The sequence below is a fragment of the Chaetodon auriga genome, chromosome 2 (assembly GCF_051107435.1).
Source record: "Chaetodon auriga isolate fChaAug3 chromosome 2, fChaAug3.hap1, whole genome shotgun sequence".
NCBI classification, from domain to species: domain Eukaryota; kingdom Metazoa; phylum Chordata; class Actinopteri; order Chaetodontiformes; family Chaetodontidae; genus Chaetodon; species Chaetodon auriga.
In genome coordinates this window covers 12,861,452-12,882,224 of record NC_135075.1, presented here as the reverse complement: position 1 = coordinate 12,882,224, position 20,773 = coordinate 12,861,452, and the positions used below count along the sequence as shown (strand labels likewise).

Below are 20,773 nucleotides of genomic sequence, written 5' to 3'. Positions count from 1 at the left end.
AGGACATCATATTTTGAGAAATTAAATTAAAGGGTATGTTTGACTTAAAAAAAAAAAGACAAAACAAAAACATTCTCTCCATTCATTTAAGGGTCACTGTAACTGACAACAATGTCATAATATGTGTAAAACTGTACATGATACTATTTGGACATATTTGGCGACGATTATCAGAAAGTGAAACTCTCTTCCCGCTGCAACCCTAATATGTGCACAGATAGCACTGCACAGTGAACAGTTTTGTGCTGTTGTGACATGCTGAAGTATGCATAGCGACTGCATTGGCCCTGATGCCTTCTATAATAAACAGCCACATTTCTTTCTCTTTTTCCTCTCTTTGTGTCTCCCTACCAACTAAAATCAATAGTAAAAAACAAGCAAGGCAACATAACTCAGACTAGCAAAGAAAAAAAAAATGTTTAGCATTTTCCCATGACCCATTTAACAGTAGAGGCAGACATTTCTTACAACCTCTGGCGTTTTGGATGAGCTCCAGAGATTTTTGACTGAGATCCAAAGCTGCACAATACCCTGACCCACAAGTATAAGTTTCAACTGAACATTACACTAATGCAGTAGTAGTAATACAACTGCAACGAAACATGACACAGGAAGGAGAGGAACCTTCGAACATGAATAATGATTTAGTCGAGTGTGAACAAAGTGTGAAAGAAATGCAGCTGTTGCGGGTGAAGCTGCATACGAGCCTACATAACTCCTCGGCTGCCTTAGCACACGTTTCTCCATACGGATGATTTAATGGTAAATAAAATGAAGAGGAGGGGCTTTCACACACTGGGCTCTGCTTACTCTATTTTAGCACATGCACGTTTGTTCAAAGACTTGCTTGAGGCACACAGGGAATGAAGGAACACTCAGGAATATATAAAGGCTTTCCAGTAATTAGCCTCAACGCCAAACATCTGTGTCTCCTACAAACAAGACCTAACACTGTGTTCATGTCAGGTGGGATGGGTTGATGGATTGATTGTGCAACTGAGGAACCCCAAAAAGTTTGGACAGATCTAAAGTCTTACTTTTTTTTGAAAGTGTTTATTCCTCTTATCTTAAATATATTGTTTATCACTATGATAATCCAGATGATGATGCTCTTGGATATGTAATTTTGCAATTTTTATAACCAGTATACTCAGAACCACAAATCAATATGATCAACAACCCATCAGTATTTCTGCTTTAAAAGAAGAAGCCTTTGGAAGAGGAAGAGGAAGACTTGCTACCTCTTCTTGTTTATTTAACGCTTGAATTTACTGCCTCCTCCTGACTGCACTGGTGCCAACTACAAAACCAATAACATCATTCTGAGGTTATTCATTCACAGTTAAACCTTGTGACATGAATGTGCTGCACTGCATTAATATACAGAACTGAGGTATTGATACATCCCTGTCTTCTTAATGGACTGCAGGTGGTAAACACTGCTCAAAAGATGTGTCACAAAAACACTGAAAAGTTATTTTCATGGTTCACCTCCTCTGAAGAGAACACCACCTCTGGATGAGTGTGGTTGAATTTTTAAAGGGAGGTTTGCACATCAGATTTTACTCATTCTCTGATGTTTTGCCACCGAGCAGCCATTCACTCCACATCAACTTGTGGTGAAAAAAAATGCACATTTGTTTTGGAACAGGTGATTATCTAATCAGCATACCAACAGTGCTTCCAATGAATGTTGGAAGTACATTCACCCATGTCCCTGTCTACCAAAACACGGTGGTTAAGGATGCAATATGAACCTTTATCAAGTCATGTGGATCCCTTGCATGACAGCTGTGAATCATATGAAGAGACAAAGACAAGACAATCTTACATAAACACGTGCAGGTGCCCTTCTGCAAAGCACAAAATCTAAAAACATCCCCTGAACTTACGTGTGTGTTTGTCTGTGTCCGTGTGTGCAGGGTGGGCGTGTCTGTTTGTGCCAAACAGTATCTCTTCAGCCACATATAGCTGCATGTGTGGGCAGAGGGGAACCACAACCGGCCAGTTCCTTGGTTTGTAGATACTTTATCAGCAAACAAGGAAGGACGGCACAGTTCCATGTTAATGTGACCAGAAAAGAAAGTGCTGACCACAATTCCTTGTCCAACAATACTTCGTAAAGTAGCTTTAACCCCTGGTTGCTCCGTTTCAGTGGACTATAACTCATAGCATGAGAGCATGTGGAAACCACGCATTTGAATCGATTCAAATGTGTTTTATTTGTTTTCTCTTCAACTACAATATGTGAACCTGAATACTGGAAGATTATTGATGTTTTGGTGGACAGCATGTTTGACTGCTTCTGCGGATGGAATATATTCTACATCTGTGTTACTCAGCTCTTCACTGGAAAATGTTTTCCTCACGTGAACCATTCGGGTGCTTTCAGAGGAAATGAAGTGTGTATTTTCTGAGAGAGCAACACGAACACAGCTTGCAAATGTTTGTCTTAGTGTATACATAATAAAGTTGCTATGTGTGCACTTTAGACTGCTGCTGTATTTACACTGGTTGCCTGACCAAACAACTACGGTGGACTTGATGATTCCACCTTCAATGTGTATACATCTACACTTGAATTTACTTGAATACATTTTTGCTTGGATCAAATGTCCCATGAACCCACCTGCACATCAAGAGATCCCAAAAAGTGTTCCAACCACAAGACTGAGAAACTCATGCCAAATGTAAAAGCTGTCATATTAAAGCATGCACAAAGAATAATGGAAACAGCAAAAAGCACATTAGTTAAAGGAGTAGTAATTACTGCTATAGAAGTTAAAGTATTCAAAAAGTATATTTAATCTCAAGTTTTAATAACATACTTTATCCAGTGACCTACACCAGCTTCTCTTGTGTTATTAAGCTCAAAGCTGACAGAACACTGACTGATCCCATTTCCTGATCAAAGTAACAATTATCCTGGAAGTGAGGCCTTGTGGTCACATCTCAACAAGAAAGTAAAACTGCCACAGAAAGGCCATTAGCTTTGGCAGGAATCCAGCTGTGTGGAGGAGGGTGTCAGCGCTGCAGATTCCTGTGCTGCATCTGGAGGATTTAGTTGACATTCTCCATGCACCCACTGACAGACTAAGGGACTCTGGGGAAGTGTTATACATGGTTTGCACAAACGTTGGGAAAGTCTGAGAACACTAATGTGTCTTTGACTATGGATAATCCCAATGTCTGTATGTTATTTTGCCCTTCCAATGGCACATATTTTTCATGAAATAATGACACATTGGAGGATATTTTCCCCATTTTTAATGGTTCAGAGGATCTTATTTCAAATCTTATGAGTGATATTATAAGTGATTACGTTGGTTGAACCTCTGGCACATTGTTGCTTGAACTTGCAAATTAAGTAAAACAACTCTTGTTCAGATGGACTGCAGATAAAGGCTTTGCAAAATCAGTTGTCAGAAGCAGAAGCCTTCTACTCCTGACTTCCTGTAACCAAATGGCACTCGACATTGTTTACATGTAGTCCCCGAAGATACTTCCTTCTTTGTGAATGTCAGTGATCTGTAGGGTAACATTTTCACTGTGTTAGTCAACAATCTCTTACATCTCCAACTTCTGCATAATGTGGACTATGCAGCACAGTCCATAAAACAAGCCTTTCTGCCACAGCCGAAGTTTATTCTGGACACGATAGCAAAAATTATATCGCTATTGGCTGGCAATAGTTGGCTTAGTACTACTGCCAAGTAAATTGGCTTACAATAACAACTCATCATTGTGTTATCCAAGTAATAAATTCTGAGATTAGAAATATTTCCACTAATGAAGAGGAGGGAGATGATATCACACTGGTCTGACAGCCCAGTCGAGCCTGTCATTGGTAGCATCGGTTCACTCATCCAAGCACCTTTCTACAGACAATGTAGTGGAAAGCTGCTATATATCAACCATAATGATGGAACAGCAGAAGAACGAGTCTTCTGAGAGGCTGTGGGACAGATGTTACACACTAAGCTTAGCTGAGCACTTGATATCTCTACAACCCCCCCCCCCCCCACATCACTGACCCTAAAAATCAGAAAGACAGGGCAAAAAATACAGTCTAGTGGAGACCCCCCCCCCAAACAAAACTCATTTTTACCACTGACACAGTGCAGGCTCACAAAATATGAAGAGCTTAATTATGAAGAATATTTGATGCGTGCTGAGCAGTGTGGTGAGTTTGCTGAGAGCTTAATCCTAGCTACGGTTTCAGATGGATTATAAAGTAAACAACTGTGTTTACTGAGCTGTTCCTGTTCCTAACAGGACATTCTTACCACCATTGTGGGACCTGTGTCCAGGAAGCGGAAACACACACACACACACACACACATGCACAAACACACACAGCTATTAGCCACTAAACCCTCACTAAAGACACACTTAATGGTACTATCCAAACAATAGGGTGTGTTCTCAGAAATTCACTGTGCAAATACTTTACAGAGTAAATAGAGCAAATACTTACATGTCAATGAAACAACATACTCTATATTCCAGTGGTCAACATTGCGCTATTGTGCACAAATCCTGTATCTAAACACTTCGTATCTTGTCCAAACATTGGATAAGAGGCAGTCTTTCTACTTTCATTGCTCAAAAAGTTCAAATATTAGCATCGCTCTTCCACTCAGTTAATCTCTTTATTACATCACTCTTTTCTGTCTCTGAGTGAGCCGCTTGCTTAAAATACAGACATGGTGTTGCTTAGTTTCCATCACTACAAGCAACCTTTTCATGTGCATACCCCACGATGCCTCACTTGGCACATCAAAGGAATTTAAAAACAAGGAATGAGGATCTCAATTGCCATCATGCATGCATGTATGCTCACTGCCATACAACAAACATACATAACACAGATGAAAACATGTACTAGCAGACCGTTATAAGAGGCTGTGGTCACATCCACACAGATAAAAAGAGCTGAGCTCTAATGATTTCCATTGACAACAACAAAGACCATGAACATACTGATAACTATTGCTGACACACTTTAAATGTAATCATCACAAGACAAACACAGTTTGCATTGTCTTTTTGCAGAGCCAAGAAACGCTCTCAGTCTATATGCTATTACTGCCATGTTTCTCTAACAGCTGTAGCTTCTCCCTTCTCTTTTTATGAAAACTGTTTGTCTCTTTGTTACCATCTGCCATGTTACACAGGTGCCTGTGTCAGTGCATACATCTACAGTACATATTTAAAACAAACTCATACAGAAAGTACATGTTTTTAATATCCATGATGCTAATACTCAAGGAAGCTTCTCTCACATGCTGTGCTGATTGGAGAATACAGATCTTCCTTGACTATCTGCCATGTATTTTTTTTCCCTATAATCACGTTTCTGAAACTCCAACCAACTGTGCCATCTGTCCTGCCAAGAAGTTGGTCAAGGAGGTATGTAAGCAGATGACAAAATGGTAACTGTGGAAAGGTCAGCGAGACATAGGGAAGGACCATCTGGTCCAATCAGAGCTGAGAGATACCCAACTGTGATACTGGCTCTGAAACATAAAAAGGCCAGCTTTGCTCTATGGGCCCTCCAAACAGAAAGATCTGTAAAACCAAACCATAGTCGCTCGCCTTATTTGAGAACAAACACAGCTGCATAACAACTTAGTGCAACTATGAGCTGGATTTAATGCTCCAGTGAGATACACAGAGCAATTTAAATTCTAGACACATGTCTTTGAAATGTTGAAGGGAGATCCGTAAAGACATAATAACTCGGTTAGTCTGATCCCTTAATGTAAGGGTGAGACCTTAAAGCTGCTATATATGTGCTGATGACGTAACAATACTGTACAGAGGTACTGAAGTACTTTGAACATATACTCGAATCCCATGTTTTCCTCCGATATCTGCGATAGTAAACATTCCTGTGCTGTCGATCATGGCTCTGGTTGTGTACTGAAGTGAAAGTGTTTCAGGATGAATACATACACAGTTACACCGCAAATATCACAACTGTAATTAAAGAAGGATTGATCAAGTTTACACTTGACTGACAACAAATGTAATCTGCTTGTATCATCATGTTTTGTTCACTCTCATCTTAATAATCCCGAAATATGAGTGTTGCCATGGTGCTGGTATGTTGGACTCACTGCCAGAAACTGTGTCCTTTGGCCAAAGACAGAAGGAGGTAATGTCATGACCATATTAAGAAATATAAGCAACATAGAGATATATACTGCCCCTCATATGCTTGTGTACTGTTATCAGTGACACTGGATTTTCACCACTCCTCCCATTCATCCACCATTAACAAAACATTTTCACATCTTAAATAGTGCTTAATATTTAAATAGTGCCTAAAATGCAAACAATTGTAAATCTAGGCATATGTAAGTTCTGATCAATGTTTTGACTTTGTTAATAGCCAGTGTGTGACGGGATTTTATGCACTGCAATATTGCGTCAAGTGTTTGGATGTTTCACCATGGTGAAACGTGAAATGGTACTGCTGCAACCCTAAGTAAGCTCAGCACAACTATTTTGCTCAGGAGTTGGTGGAGACGAAAATGCAGTTCAAAGCAGAGTAAATGTTGGAGCTCCGGTGGAAAGATAATGCTGGTCTGCGGTGGATGTTGGCAATTGTGTGTTAACACATTAGCTGTTTATTGGGCTGAAACTCAATTAATACAACTTCAAGTGCTTTATTGTCCATATCAGTGTGTTTCAGGTCCACTCACTGAAAGAAACTGCTTTGAAACACACACATAAAAAGCCAGTATCCCTAACCAAATCATATAGTGGATCCTAATTAAGCTGCAAAGCAAAGAGCATGCTTCCCTCAGGAGTTCTAGGGCCGGAGATAAAAAAAAACACAAGGAAAGCCTTCTGAAGCTTGCTGATATGTGGACAGCTTGACATGAGGGGGAATATGGGCAATAAGGGATTACGACAATGGAGAACGACTGTGGGAAGATGTACATGACAAGCCTGCAAGTGTACTTGAAATTGTTAGGGGGATATATTGCTGTGAGCAGATGGAGATGCATAAATGGGCCAGTCAGTGGGCATATACAGTATGTGTGTGTGTGTATGTGTATTTGAGTGTGCGTATGTATTCCAGGAACAGCAGGCTATGCCATGCTGAGCTGTGCTGTGCTGAGACGCAGGCTTCTGTTCGAATTAGGTCAGGGCAGGGCTGAAGGGCTGAGGGTGCCATAAGCAGGAATGGATTTTCAGGATTGGCTCGAAGTTGAAAACATTTCCATGTTGCCACTTTTCAACTATCATTGCTTTGAATGCTGGAGTGTCAAAACAAATGTGATTTAGTGTCAGAATGAATCAGTTGCTGACTTGATTTTTGTTTCTGTATCCTACTGTGTCCGTTAGCTTAAATGTGACCATGATGGTATCTGCACACCTTCCAAGTACAAATAATGTCTTGAGCAGCGAATCAAAGAGGAGAGAGAGCAGCATACCACGAGCCTTACTCATAACTCCTGTATGGTCTTATCAGTAGCGGAGGCAGAATTACAAGGGCAGACACAGTTACGTGTTGTCCTGTGCTTTGAGGTTCTGTACAGAAGCAATGCACTGCGTAATGAAGGAAGGTCTTAGCTCCCTCTCATCCTCCATCTTAGACACAATAAACCTTGTGACAAAAGAAAAGCTGAGAAAGGCAAAGCAATAAAAGTACAAAAAGGAAAGCAATTCACTCTTCTCCACAAAGGCCAATGGTGTGCATGTGGGACACCCTCGTGCAGAAACGCAGACATGACGAGGGGAAGATAAAGACAAGTGAAACTGTAATATCACAGGAATAAAATGGAAAAGATGATTAGCAGTAAATGATGAGGAGAGAGGGAGAGTTAGGACAGAGACAGAAAAAGAGAAGCACAGAGAGAGACAGAGATGAAAAATAGATGAGGTGGGACAGCTCTCATGCTGGGAGACTCATCTGCTCCATAAAGGTGGCTGTTTCCTTTTGTCTGAACTACTTTGTTAATCATCATTTTGAATTCATTTGATTCTGACTCAGCATACCAACACTGAATAATGAGGGCGCGACGAATATAGCACCTGAAGAGTCGGTCGGAGCTAAAATTTCTTCAGAACAACCATTTCTGGGCTCCTTGCTGTGTCCACACCTCCACTAAATTTTGGAACTACATGCTGGCATTGAAGTACGGTGACTGAGGGATGGGTGGTCACGGGCTGCTTTGCCTACTCGCTATCTGGAAATCAGGAAGATAGTCGTCACAGTAAGGAAGCAAATTAGGTTGGGCAATAGGGATTCAAAGTAACTATCTGATGTAAAAGTCTGGTATATTTCATTGCTATCAGACATTAGTATTATCTGAATGGACAAACTTAATGTTCTTTACTGTTGAGTTGAAGTGGCATCCTATTTTGTACTCATCTCTTGCAGTGACTCCAACAGGATAGTGCACATGTATTAACAAAGTAAATAAAGTAAAACGAGAAGGGCCAGATAGTCCCCAGCTGTGTCAAATACATCACATTTGTCCTTTAAATATTTAACTTGGACCAGGTGACTCACACCTCAGTTCTAGCACCTGCCTGTTTGTACAGTATTCAATGAATCCCATACGCTTAGACAACCTCTACTATATTGTTTGTTGGATAGGTCCAACACAGAGAGAGGTCTGCTAGAAGGATAAAACACTGGCAATTAAGTACAGAATTTGCATTTTATTGTAGCCTGATAATCAGTGAATTAACATTTCGCTTCACTTCACAGTTGTACACAAATCTGAGACATGGGAGGCGAATCAGAGGTCTGGAACCTGCCTTAACTCTTGTGTCCTTTTAACTTCTGTCGCATTAAGATATGCATTATCTGGAACTGTGTCCAACACCTTCAGTGATGTTTCACTGGGTGATTTGTAAGACAATAATTTAGGGCTCATTATTTCCATGGTCACTACAAATAACAGCTCATGTCATAATTCAATTCAAGTACATTTGACTCTACGGCAGAGTCAAAGCCTCAGCTCTTGTCACACAATTTATAGTCTTTCACAAATGCATCTGCAAGCACAAGAGTGCGCACACACACACACACACACACACACACACACACACCACAATGAGTGTTGAGCCATTGAACCTTTCCACTCAGAAGCAGAGAGCCGTCAGACAAAGTGGTAAATTAGTGTTAAAACCTGTGTAATGTAGCAGAGGCATGAGTGTCAGGGAACAAGTGGAGCAAACACTTCAGCTTTTGACTACTAGTTTGTGTCCCAGCCCAGACCACAATTTAGATATGACAAACAAAAAAAATCTGTGAATTCTGTGTATAAGATTTGAAACATCAGGAATTTGGACACATTTAAGGCATGAACAAGACAACACCTATTCAAGTGTAGCTTGAGATACTTGTCTAATGAAAATAGCAAGCAATAAAACCATAGGCATTGTATTTTTGTGGTCTTTCATCCTCTGAATATGAGAAGGCAATGAGGAGCATCAGCTCACTCTGAAGTCATGATACACAAAAATATCTGATTGTGGATTTAATGAGATCTTCAGTCTGTCAATTCAAAAATAAGCGAGTGTGGGCATGAGAGGCGCCTTACTTTGTAAAAGGACACGATGTGGGATGAATGCATGCTATGTCCTCTTTCAGGTAAGAGGCTCGAGGTAAAGGCACAGAGGTACATACATATACATATATATATTTAAACACACATGTCCTCATGAACACACACAAAAGCACAGAAACTAAAACCAAAATAAGTGTTGTTTTGAACCCTCTCTCTCTCTCACAGATCAATTGTGGCCAATAGTTGATCATACGACTGGCGAGGGCAGAGGCTACTGGGTCACCACCGCGAGTGACAGGAACAGGCGGGGGCCAATCCATCAGGCCTAATGATTTTAGATGATTACACCATGCTCCCCTACTCTTACCCTCCACTTCCTCCCTCCCATGCCCCGTCCCTGTGCTTTACAATGTATTCTGGGTAGAAAATGCTGAGAATTTCCCCTTGCTGCTCTTGGCATGAGAACATCTGTAGCCATTGAAATGTCACAAAAGGCCAATTTGCGCAATTTGTCATCAGTAGAGAAACCTCAAAGCTGGCAGCTGAGTGTGGGAACTATGAAAAAAACTAAACAAACAACAACATAGAGCTGCTGTTTGTTGATTTCACTCAATTAGCTTTATAATACTGTATTCTACAGTGTATTACATCGATATCACAGGAGATGCAGATTCAGAATAATATTTATTCTTAATTACGACATCTGTCGTAGACCTGTGAACTGGGAGAGCGGTTTGAGATAGAAATGAAAGCAGAATTGGTGCAACGCTAAAAATAGTTTCTGCTCCAACACAACAGAGTAACAGCATTTATATATCAATAGCAATTTTCCAGATACGTGACCTGTGAATCTTTAACCAGCCAGGTTTGTATGATGACATACTGAACAACATAAGCTGCAGAGTGCCTGGTGCATCAATATTTGAAATGAAGCCAAGGGAAGTGCAGGGGAAGCCGAGGGAATCCAAACTTTCCAAGCAAGAGGGTCTGGATGGCTGGGTTTGTGTGTGTAGGTGCGGCATCGTGGTGTTACTTAGATCCCTTTTTTGTGAGCTTAAGCTTGTTTTGGTATTGAAGATAAGAGGTTTTTAATGTTACCATCAATTTAACAGTAAGAGTACATTGTTATTTGACTGTATTCTATATCCTATTGACAATAATATGGTTTGGTCTCATGCTTAGTCGTGTGTCCTGATTTCTATATAATGAAAGCTTTAATTTCAGCTGAAAATCACCTGTTCCACAACGAACACGGTGTGAAAGCAGGAAACAGTTAGAGAGCAGGTGAGAGGAATGAGGAGCCATAATGGAGCTGGATTTCACACAGCAGGGATTTGGTTTTGTGGCTGTGTTGGACAGAGACACAAACAGAGGGGGGGATAGATTAACATAAGTAACAGAAATGAGAAAAGATGGAAGGCTAAAGAGGATTTGAGCTGATTGCAGTGAAAGTGCCTTCGCCTGTTTGTGCATTATTAATTCCCATCTGTTTTGATTACAAAAACATGTGGCAGCAGCTGGGGATTTACAGTGTAAACCCTACATGCCACTGGTACATATAGTTTAAAATCTCTCCATCATCAACATTTGCATCACTAAAGGCATCTGAAAGACATCATCAAATGTAAGAACTGTTTGTTTGCGATGATGTCATGTCATGAGCACATTTATAGACATGTCTGTGTGTGTGTTATTCTTTCTGTTTTCTTGTGAAAGAGAGAGCAACTTTATCTCTTGCACAATGCGCACATATGCACCCGGTGGTGGATTATTAATAGCAAATCAAAAACTTTGTTTCCATAGTGACTGTTTGAGTCCATTATGGAAAGTGTTTCCTGTTGTTACCAAGACAACAATCCAGCAACGGCAAATGAACACAGCTGAGTGATGCGGTGAGCTGGTGATCTGTCCATAAACAAGCTCAGCTCCTACACTGGGGGCAGGTGGAAAACTGGAGGGATGATAATGAGATGGCTGAAAGGAAGGGAAAACACGTCCATGTATGTTTACCTGTAGCTGACGTCCCATATTTGTCTATGCACTGTACATAGGGAGCCAGCAAAATAATGTAAACATGTCAGGAATCAGACTTTAACTTGGAAGTAATTAACATTTTGCCTTTATTACAGTGTTTTTCTGCACCTATCCTGACTATAAATGACAGTTTTGAGAGCATTTTGGGTGCAAATTCAGAAGGCTCATTGCTCCTGATGTTCAGGAAGCAGAAGTTATGCAGAGCAGCCTTGCAGCAGCAAGTGCAGCACGAAACAGATGTGTGTGTGTGTCGGTGGGTGGGTGGGGGGTGGGAGGTGGGTGTGGTTCTAAATCAAATGGGGTCCCCTGGCAATACTAGTCCCATGCGAATAGGGCTTTAGTGGCAATGTTTGCACTGTGATTAAGTTCCTTCAGATTTTAAGTCCTATTCATTTGGTTCTTACAGTATTTGTTCTACTCTCTATGCATCAGTGACTGAAGAGGCAACAGAGGGTTTCATAAAATCACAAAACAAGGCTGGGTTTCATCTTGGGTTCACTATGTAACTTAATCCTGGACTAACAAGGATGTGGACGTATATACACATGTGGTGCTTCAAGTCAGACACCTTGGGTAAACATCCAGTCTTGTGACTCTCAGCATCCATGTTTAAGGGAACAGAAGACAAGTTATAGTTATATCTAACTGCTCATCCCTCTCACAGCAATTTGTTCTTTGAGAACGAACTAGGGTTCAAATTGCGTCTGCTAATTTGGGAAAGCTGGGCAAATGTTCCACTCTGGGATGGACTGCAGAACCATTTAGGCAGGAGGACTGAGTCAACCCCGGGAGGAACTCCAGAAGACAGGAATGGTCCTGTCTTGCTGCTGGAATATGCTCAAATATTGCAAGTGCAGTATATAGCTACCAGAGAGGTGCTCCTGCTCACTTGCATAAATATAGAATAGAATGCCATATAAGTCGGGTTCGGGAGATGCAGCAAATGAGTTACGGCTCTACGAATGACCAGCAATACGCATGCTATCATGCACTCTGAACACCAAGCATGACCGTTTTGAGACAACGGATAACACATACACACCCACCCACCCACACAAACACAAACACACTGTCCTCAAAAGTTAAGAGGTTTAAGAGAGATTCCGCAGCACCAAGAAAAGCAGAGCAGCAAATAAATAGACACAGCACAGATGCATCAGACAGAACAGTATTCCACAGTATAATGCTCCTCTCAAAAAGGAATGCTGATATGGGCTTTAACCTATGAAGGTCTTGCAATGAGGAAAACGCTGTCATACACTAAGGAACGGTCATCCATTTTTTATTTTCAGGTCGACTGAAAAGACCAAAATAGAGATGAAAAAATTGCATATCAAAGTTTAAAAATCAATCTGAAAATTCAAAGACTCTGGCCTGTTGCCAAAAACCTAAAGATAACAAACATATGCACAAAGATCTAGTTTGTGGGACACACTGATCCCACCGTACCAATCCAATGTATCACTGTATGAAGTTACTTCCCAGCTTGCTGTGCATTGTTACCTGGGTGGGAAATCATTACATTCATGACAGGTGTGCTTCTTTTACATAGACTTGGAGTGAATTAATATTGCCCCTGCAAAATAAAAAAATCTTGTCCTCAAAATAAAACCAAACTCATGCCTCACAGTAAAAAAGCCACCCCACCCTCTCCCCAAATGCAGTTGCCAGCTGCGCACACAAACACACACAGTGAGTGACAGAGAAGCTACAACCCTGATTTCAAAAAATTTGGGACTGTGTGTAAAACATAAATAAAAACACAAACACAATCATTTGCAAACAAACTGTTTTTACAGACAATGGTATCATGAGGTCTTCCTGAGTCCATGTAGTAATATTCCTTCAGTCATGTGTGGTGAACCTCTCTCCATCCTCACTAGTGATCGACTGAGCCTTTCCAGGATGCTCCTTTCATACCCAATCATGATACTATCACCTGTTACCAATGAGCCTGTTTACCTGTGGAATGTTCCAAACAGGTGTTTTTGGAGCATTCCACAAAGTGTTGGAAATAAACTCAAACTTAGAAGTCTGATTTAAGCACCAGTTTGTATTTTCTAGTTAGCATCACTCAGGTCTAGTTTAGCTGTTAGAGTTACCAATGTAATCTAATGTAATCCAGTACTGCAGCCCAACGATAGCGTTCCTCTTTGTGAAGTGTATCAGGTTCGTGTCAGATTCGACTCAACCCTGTGCTCCGTTATGAGGCTGTATATTGAGTGGTCCTGTTTCATTGTGAACTGCATTTCCCTAAAAGGTGTTTTCTAATGCTCTCTCTATCATTCTCACTCATTTCCATGCAGGCAGCAGAATATGAGCCTTTCCGTGTCATGTTTTGTGGCTGGTTTGTTGACAGTGTGTCAGAAAGGTAAATCAACAGGGTTATGATGACACTGTGTCAATGAAAGTGAACATTATAAGCTTCACAAAGATATATTGCAGGGCTATTCCGGTACTGAAAATTTACTGCAGGGTTGGTGTAATATATTGCATTAGACTACACACACTGCCTGCTCCCAGATAATCTTGTTTACCTGACGGAAAAAATCCCTTTGATAACTGTGAGAAATGGTGTTTGGAGTTTTGTACAAAAATATCTGTTTGTGTTAACATGAAAGGTGATGTGAGCAGTCATAATGCATGGCATGACAACAGATGTGTGCTGCTTGCATCACATCAGGTTCACATTAGAGCTTGCTATGTTCCGATTAAGCATCAAGCTGTTTATCAAGGGACACTAACAGGAGCAGCCCAGCATAAATATACTTGGGGCAGGGAGACATTTACAGCCGACACCAGAGCCTTGTCAGGCGGCTTGTTGCACAGTAATAAATTCATGGCCAATCACTCCTTACCAAACATGGGCTATCCAGTCATTAAGCAGCAATGATTATCTGCCCAAAAACTTGCCTGATAATTAGAAAGTCCATACAAAAGTGTCGAGATCAGAAACAAGACAAATGTAAAATTTTGGTCTTTTGTCCAAACTGAGAGCGATGTTGAGGCAATGTTTTCCAGAGTGTGAAAAAGCCATCGTACAAAGCTGAAACACAACAGGGTTTTTGCTCATGGCGCTGACACACTTACGTTCCCAGGATCTCTTTGAAGTCATACTGATCCTTCACATCTGTGGTCTTCTTTTTCCAGGCATGGCAATCGTCACCCAGTGGCATCTTCTTGTTGTTACGGTCGGAAACAATACTAGTGAAGAGAAAGGATAAGGAGGAAATACTCATTAATATCAAAATTTTAACTGCCTCCACCCCCCACCCACAGTAAATACTGTCTTTACAGTGCTGCTCACTTTTTTTTATATGGTTGCCTGTATTAATGTACACATCTTTTTTTTTTTAGAACTGGGATTACTGATGTCAGGGGATTTCTTAGTGTGTTTGCCACTTGTGATGACACACTAATGGTATGCAATATATGAAAAAACATCTGACATATCCTCTATTGTGAGGCAAGGCAGGTTCGTTTGCGAAGCATCTTTCAAGCACAAAAGCGATTCAGTAGCCTTTCATTAGCCCTGTGGCTGTGTATCAGAGAAGAGCACTTCCTGCAGGTAAAAGTCACATAATGACAAAAAGTAACTCACTAATTGCTTCGCACAGTCAAATGTCATGTGGCCAAAAGGATAACTTCTACTTCACAGGTGCAGGCAAGGAATGGCTACTTGCAGTGTCACAGCCAGCTTGACAAACAGGCTGCTGCAACAATTTGGTCAGTCTGTTGCACAGACAGTTGCATGTGTCTCAGGTGACTTAAGAATGCGGTAAATCCTGCTTCCTCTCTTATACAATTTTCACACACAAAACATATCGTATGACACGGGGTACTGAGCAGAGGCTCCGGCTGCATATCATCCGCTATACTGAAACTGGTAAATACTGGATCACTGTTGTTTATGAGGGGCCAGCATCTGAAGCTTCAGGGTGGTTACCTTTCAGCACCATCCCAAGTGGCTGCTGCAATGCTGTGGTTACTTTCTAAAGGTTCAATATGGCAGACAGTGCAGAGGATCTGGTCTAAATATGAATATACAATTTAACTTCTTTATTTGGATATATTATAAAATGTTATGTCCTGCAAGTCATACATCTCTATAATCAACCAGAATGGAGCTCATGATAAAGAGGGCTAAAAGTCATGACCAATCTCTACTAAGTTAATAAGTAAACTACAGCGTCACTCTGGTGACTTGATTGTTGCTGTAGAAGTATATGACTTCAAGTACACCATGGTTCAGCTTCGTGTCAGAGCAACATAAAACCCTGGTTCTAATCAGGACTGTGGAACCCAGGTCACATGACTCAAGCAAACCTGGTGCTTACTTTGGAGTATCACTGGTATAGTCAACTTAACAATGGTGTGGCTGAAACCTTAACATCAGTTTGAAGAAGCAGACTCAGAAGACACAGGATCTCAAAAGCTTATATGTCTATGGAATGTCAGCTTAACTGTAATGTGTGCCTGACTTTACTGAGCTTATGTAATGCTCAAGTTGAACTGGGCCAAACAAATATCATATCAAGGTACAGAGTATAAAGACACTCCTATCTGTAAGGGTTAGAAAAAAAAGACAAACAGTATTAATACTTTGTCTCACTTACTCAGATTTCCTCAGGGGAATTTATAACATATTTGTCTTCAACACACTCTCAAGAGAGAGAATGAGATCACAAAGGACTCTGCTGTCACTGCTATCATCATCTAAACCCAGAAAGTGCCTATAACTCGAGACCTGGAAGACTAAAATAGCCCTGTTCATATCAGCATGCCTCACTCCTCTTCTGTTCCGCTGCCTGCCTGGCAACTTCACACTCGGTCTATACGAGATGATGTAATGTATTGTTCTGGGTTGTGCCACAGCCATTTTGTTAAAGACAATATAATAATGGTTAATCATTTCCCTATGGGTTCAGAGTTGGCTCATTTGAATAGTGTGTTTGTGGGGCATTAAGCAACATGCGGGGAAGCTGCTGTCAACATAAATGTTAACAGGACGAGGCCTCTTCAAGCTGCACTGAGGTGCAGCCACTGACTGATGCACACACTAGCATAGACTGCATGCATGCACGCACGCACACACAAACATGGCGGCTCTCTCACTGCCTTCACTAATGTCAGAAGTCGGCTTCATACCTGTTGTCATAGAAACCCAAAGGAGCTGCTATGGTATCTGACTGTCTAAATTGCTTTAGTATCTAATGGCAGGTGGCTGCTGAGGTGGAAGTCATTCCAGTCACTTCGATGGCTGGCTGAGTGTTATGTTTAGTTACAAAAAGACAAAAAGCACATGAGAGCATCCGGTGGATTAGAAAAGAGCATTTCACACACAAGAAGCAGTGAAAATGATATACCCTGATCAGGTATACACTGCATACAGTACAATGCTTCCACGTTACTATAGGTCTGATTTTAAATGTTATATCCGTTCACAAGTACTCGGACCCTTTTCGGTTCATGATTGGAAAAACTTGCGTGAACAATGCCAACAAACCTACTAGGAACAAAGCTTACAGTTGAACATTTAAATTGATATCTGAGCCATTCATCATTTCCTCCACTGCAATTTGCATTCCATTTAAAACAACTGAAGCAGAAGGAAGTATCTCTAAATTAGCAGCATGCAAAGCAACATGCTTGGGGGAAGCAGTAAGAGGAAGTCCAGTCAAATGTGTGTAAAACTTTTGCTGGTAAACCCGAGGGCCTGTGTCCCTGTAGTTCAATAAGTACTGTAGGGGATAAACAAACAACACATAGTAGACTGTAACTCTATCTTCAACTTGACAGCAGTCTCTTCGTGTGGAAACTGAGGATCCATTACCAAGCATGATTTTCTCCTCCCAATGTTTTCACTGAAAAACGATCTGTGGTAGGTCAGTGTGTAGTCCAAATATACAACAGAATACAGGGCAGTTTTTATGCAAAGCATACAGTGATGTTTGTATTTTCTCATGTTGAGATTCTTTAGGTTTACTAATGTCTGGTTGCGAGGAGAGTTCGTAGTGCTGGAATGAACTAGAAATATTTCACTATAATTCTGCAAATAATCATTGATTAATTATTCATTAAGTACAAATATGATATTACAGCCTCTTAAATGTGAAGTTTTGCTTGATTCTCTATTGATCTCTATTCTAAATTGATTGCAACCCCCCATAAAAACATTTGGAAACCTTTTGACTGTTAAATTAGACATTATTTCAGGCTAGGGCAAACTGTGATAGAGACATGTCAGTATTTTGAGCATTTCATGGACTAAATGATCGGCAGTGAAAAGAAAGCAGGATTAATTGAAAACAAAAATAGTAGCTGCGACTCCGTCTCCTGACCCGCATTGTTTAGGCAGGGCATCACAGTTGTCCTGTTTAAAGAGTAGTAACCTTTAGGCTAAAAATAACCGCAACAGCCCGAGTCCGTTTTGAGGACACTGAAGTCAGAGGAAGAGTGAAAATACCTCTCACATACTGCTTGTTTGTAGCATTTCACCTTACTCATATGGAGATTCATGGAGATTCATGTTAATTCATGCACTGAGAATGGGTGATACTGAACATCAAAGTCATTTTAATTGTATGAATGCATCAACCTTTGCTTGCCACTGCTTGTGTTCATTTTAGAAATCTACAGGTAGCAAACTGCGTACCCAGAATATACCAACATGTACCTAAATCTCACTCCTAACGCTTGGATTTCACTTCAGTGGCACAAACATCTGGATATGTTTTACATTAGGCAACTTTCAAAAACATTTCAAGCAACTGGAGCGTTAAGGACAATGTTGAGCGGAGGGGTGGGGGTCTGTTTTTCAAACAGGCAAATATTATAAACAGGTTCAAGTTTAAGACACGCAGGGGCAGATGGGGGCAAGTTTTCAAAAAACATGGGAGAGTAGTGGGGAGAGACACATGCAGGTATCGTATGAGCATGTAGAAGGCCAAAATCAGCCCCTCCATGTCCACTGATGACACGACTTTTGGCCAGCAGGTGAAGATAAGCTGCTCAAAACCCAAGAAGCGACAGGATTGAAGAGGCTTGAGAGGGGGAAATGCACAATACCATAACCACATTCCCGAGTAGTTTGTGACATGCAGCATTCACCCTCGTTTTACACAGAAGAGAGTCGCTGTACTCACTGGTTTCCCATTCCTGTGATGTGCAGTGGACAGAAAAGACACACACACACACACACACAAACACACACACGACCGCTGTTAAATGTGATGAAACGACAAATATTTAGGCTGTGCTGTTTGGCCGTGAAATTCAATTTACAAAGATGTGTTAAAATGCTTTGACAACACTTGCATACACACATGCACACACAAAAAAATCAGACATACAAACAGACAAATTTATAGTGAAACTAACATTTCTGGACAAAACCACTTGTTTTCTCTGAACCGGGGGGCTCGCATCTCTACAAAAGTGCTGAAAACAAGTGTTGATTTTTGTCTTTACACACAGACATATTGACTTTGGCTAACATAATATCATTTCAAATCTCAGCAGACAATGTGTGGCACAGCTCCAAACTGTAGGGAATTCTGTTGCCAAGTTATGAACAAAGACTCGTGCCAAAGGACTGCATTTCCTTTGAAGCAGACTCACTACACAGCAAACCAAATGGTTTCTGAAATGATTTTATTTGACTGCTTCTTTTCAGGGCTTTATTTGGTTAGGTGCATAGCAACATCTCTGATCTTTTTATGCTTTCAGACCACCAATCTGCAATCTGGCCTGAAGAACAACGGTGAGCAGTCTTTTTCACAACCAGCTGCCCAGGTTTTGGATCATATGTCATACAGTATAACGCATTTCTTTTTGCATGTTTGTTTCACAACACTTGTTATTGTTTACCTTGACAGCTTTATTGCGTCTCTGGAATTGAAGCGGAAAGATGCACGTCAACGAGGGTGAAATGCAGCTCAAAAAAATCTGGAGCCAGCACAACAAAACTCCATTCACATATTTAGCACAACAAATAAAATGATTCATTGGGTCAAACAGATGAACTGATGCAGCGGTGTGCCAGTGCTTTTTCCTGCGTGCCAAGAGCAGCATGTTTGAAAGCATGAGCACAGAGAGATCAGTGAAGCAGCACTCTTGCTTATTAACATGTTCATCAACATTAACTATTATAGGAATCAGAAAACTAGCCAACTAATCAAAAGCCTTCCCTCAACAGCTGTCAAGTGCTTGCCATGGTGCCTTTCCAAAACTGCATACCCCCCCCCATCCCCATCATCATGCACCCATTGGCTGCCTGAGAGATTTACTAACAGTAGCTGGTCAGCTGGTGTCAATGACGCACAGCAAATCTCCTCTCAAAGTGAGCTTATTAATTGATGAACAGACTTCTCCTCACAAGATCTCATAGACAGAAGAGATGAGGAGGTGCATGTATGTGTGTGAGAGAGAAAGTGAGAGAGAGAGAGAGAGAGAGAGAGAGAGAGAGAGAGAGAGAGAGAGAGAGAGAGAGAAATGAGGCAGAAAGGGAGAAACCGAAAGAGGGAAGGAGAAATGAGAAATGAGGCAAGGGGGTAAAAACTAAAACCTAAACACATCACGATTACGGATGCTGTAAAGATGAATAACAACACCGCGAGGGCTCTCTCAAGACATAACTCAACGGCGGTCAGACCATACTGCATAAACTTGACTTTATTAGTGCGCCCAAGAAGAAACCATCTCTCCAGCCTCTCGTATATTTCATGTCAGTATCTTCGAAGCTGCAGCTTCAGTGACACAGTGGTCCTCTTGATGTGAATAAGAGGACATCTGCACAACTGACAGCTGATGTCAACTTCAACAGTCTTCCCTGTGGTAAAGCTAAATATAGTTATAGTTTTGAATGCAGTAAATCTCCCTCCGAGTGTTCCTCTAAGCGAAGAAGTCCACACAACCACGGAGTCCATGTAAAGCGCCGTTTATGTTAGCTAACGTTCCTAACTGACACACGTTACTCGAAAAGCAGCTGTCAAAGCCCCCCGAGCAGAAGACCTCGCTCCAGCCTCCCCCTATCTTCAGTGAACGCGTGGGAATTGAAAGTTTGGGTCATGACAGCGACGAAACAGTCACTCCTACCTGAAATTTAGCTGTCACTAAGGTCCAACGTCCACGTCCACTGTCCGTCTGTCTCACCGACTCAGTGCGCTCTCACGCGGAGCTTGTACTCAGCAAGCTCACCAGCA

At 41.2% G+C, this 20,773-nt stretch overlaps 1 protein-coding gene across 2 annotated transcripts in view; it reads right to left on the bottom strand.

Annotated features, from left to right (window-relative positions):
* camk1b (calcium/calmodulin-dependent protein kinase Ib) overlaps positions 1-20,773 on the bottom strand; it is a 34,433-nt gene extending 13,660 nt beyond the window's left edge. Inside the window, exons 1-2 of one of the 2 annotated variants that reach the window (XM_076755088.1) lie at positions 20,667-20,773; positions 14,661-14,774 (exon numbers count right to left, since the gene is read on the bottom strand). In XM_076755088.1, coding sequence (XP_076611203.1) covers positions 14,661-14,746 — 86 coding nt within the window. In that variant the 5' untranslated portion in view covers positions 14,747-14,774; positions 20,667-20,773. Of the gene's footprint in view, positions 1-14,660; positions 14,775-18,715; positions 18,752-20,666 lie in introns of those variants that run through there. The other variant, XM_076755079.1, reaches the window with a different exon arrangement.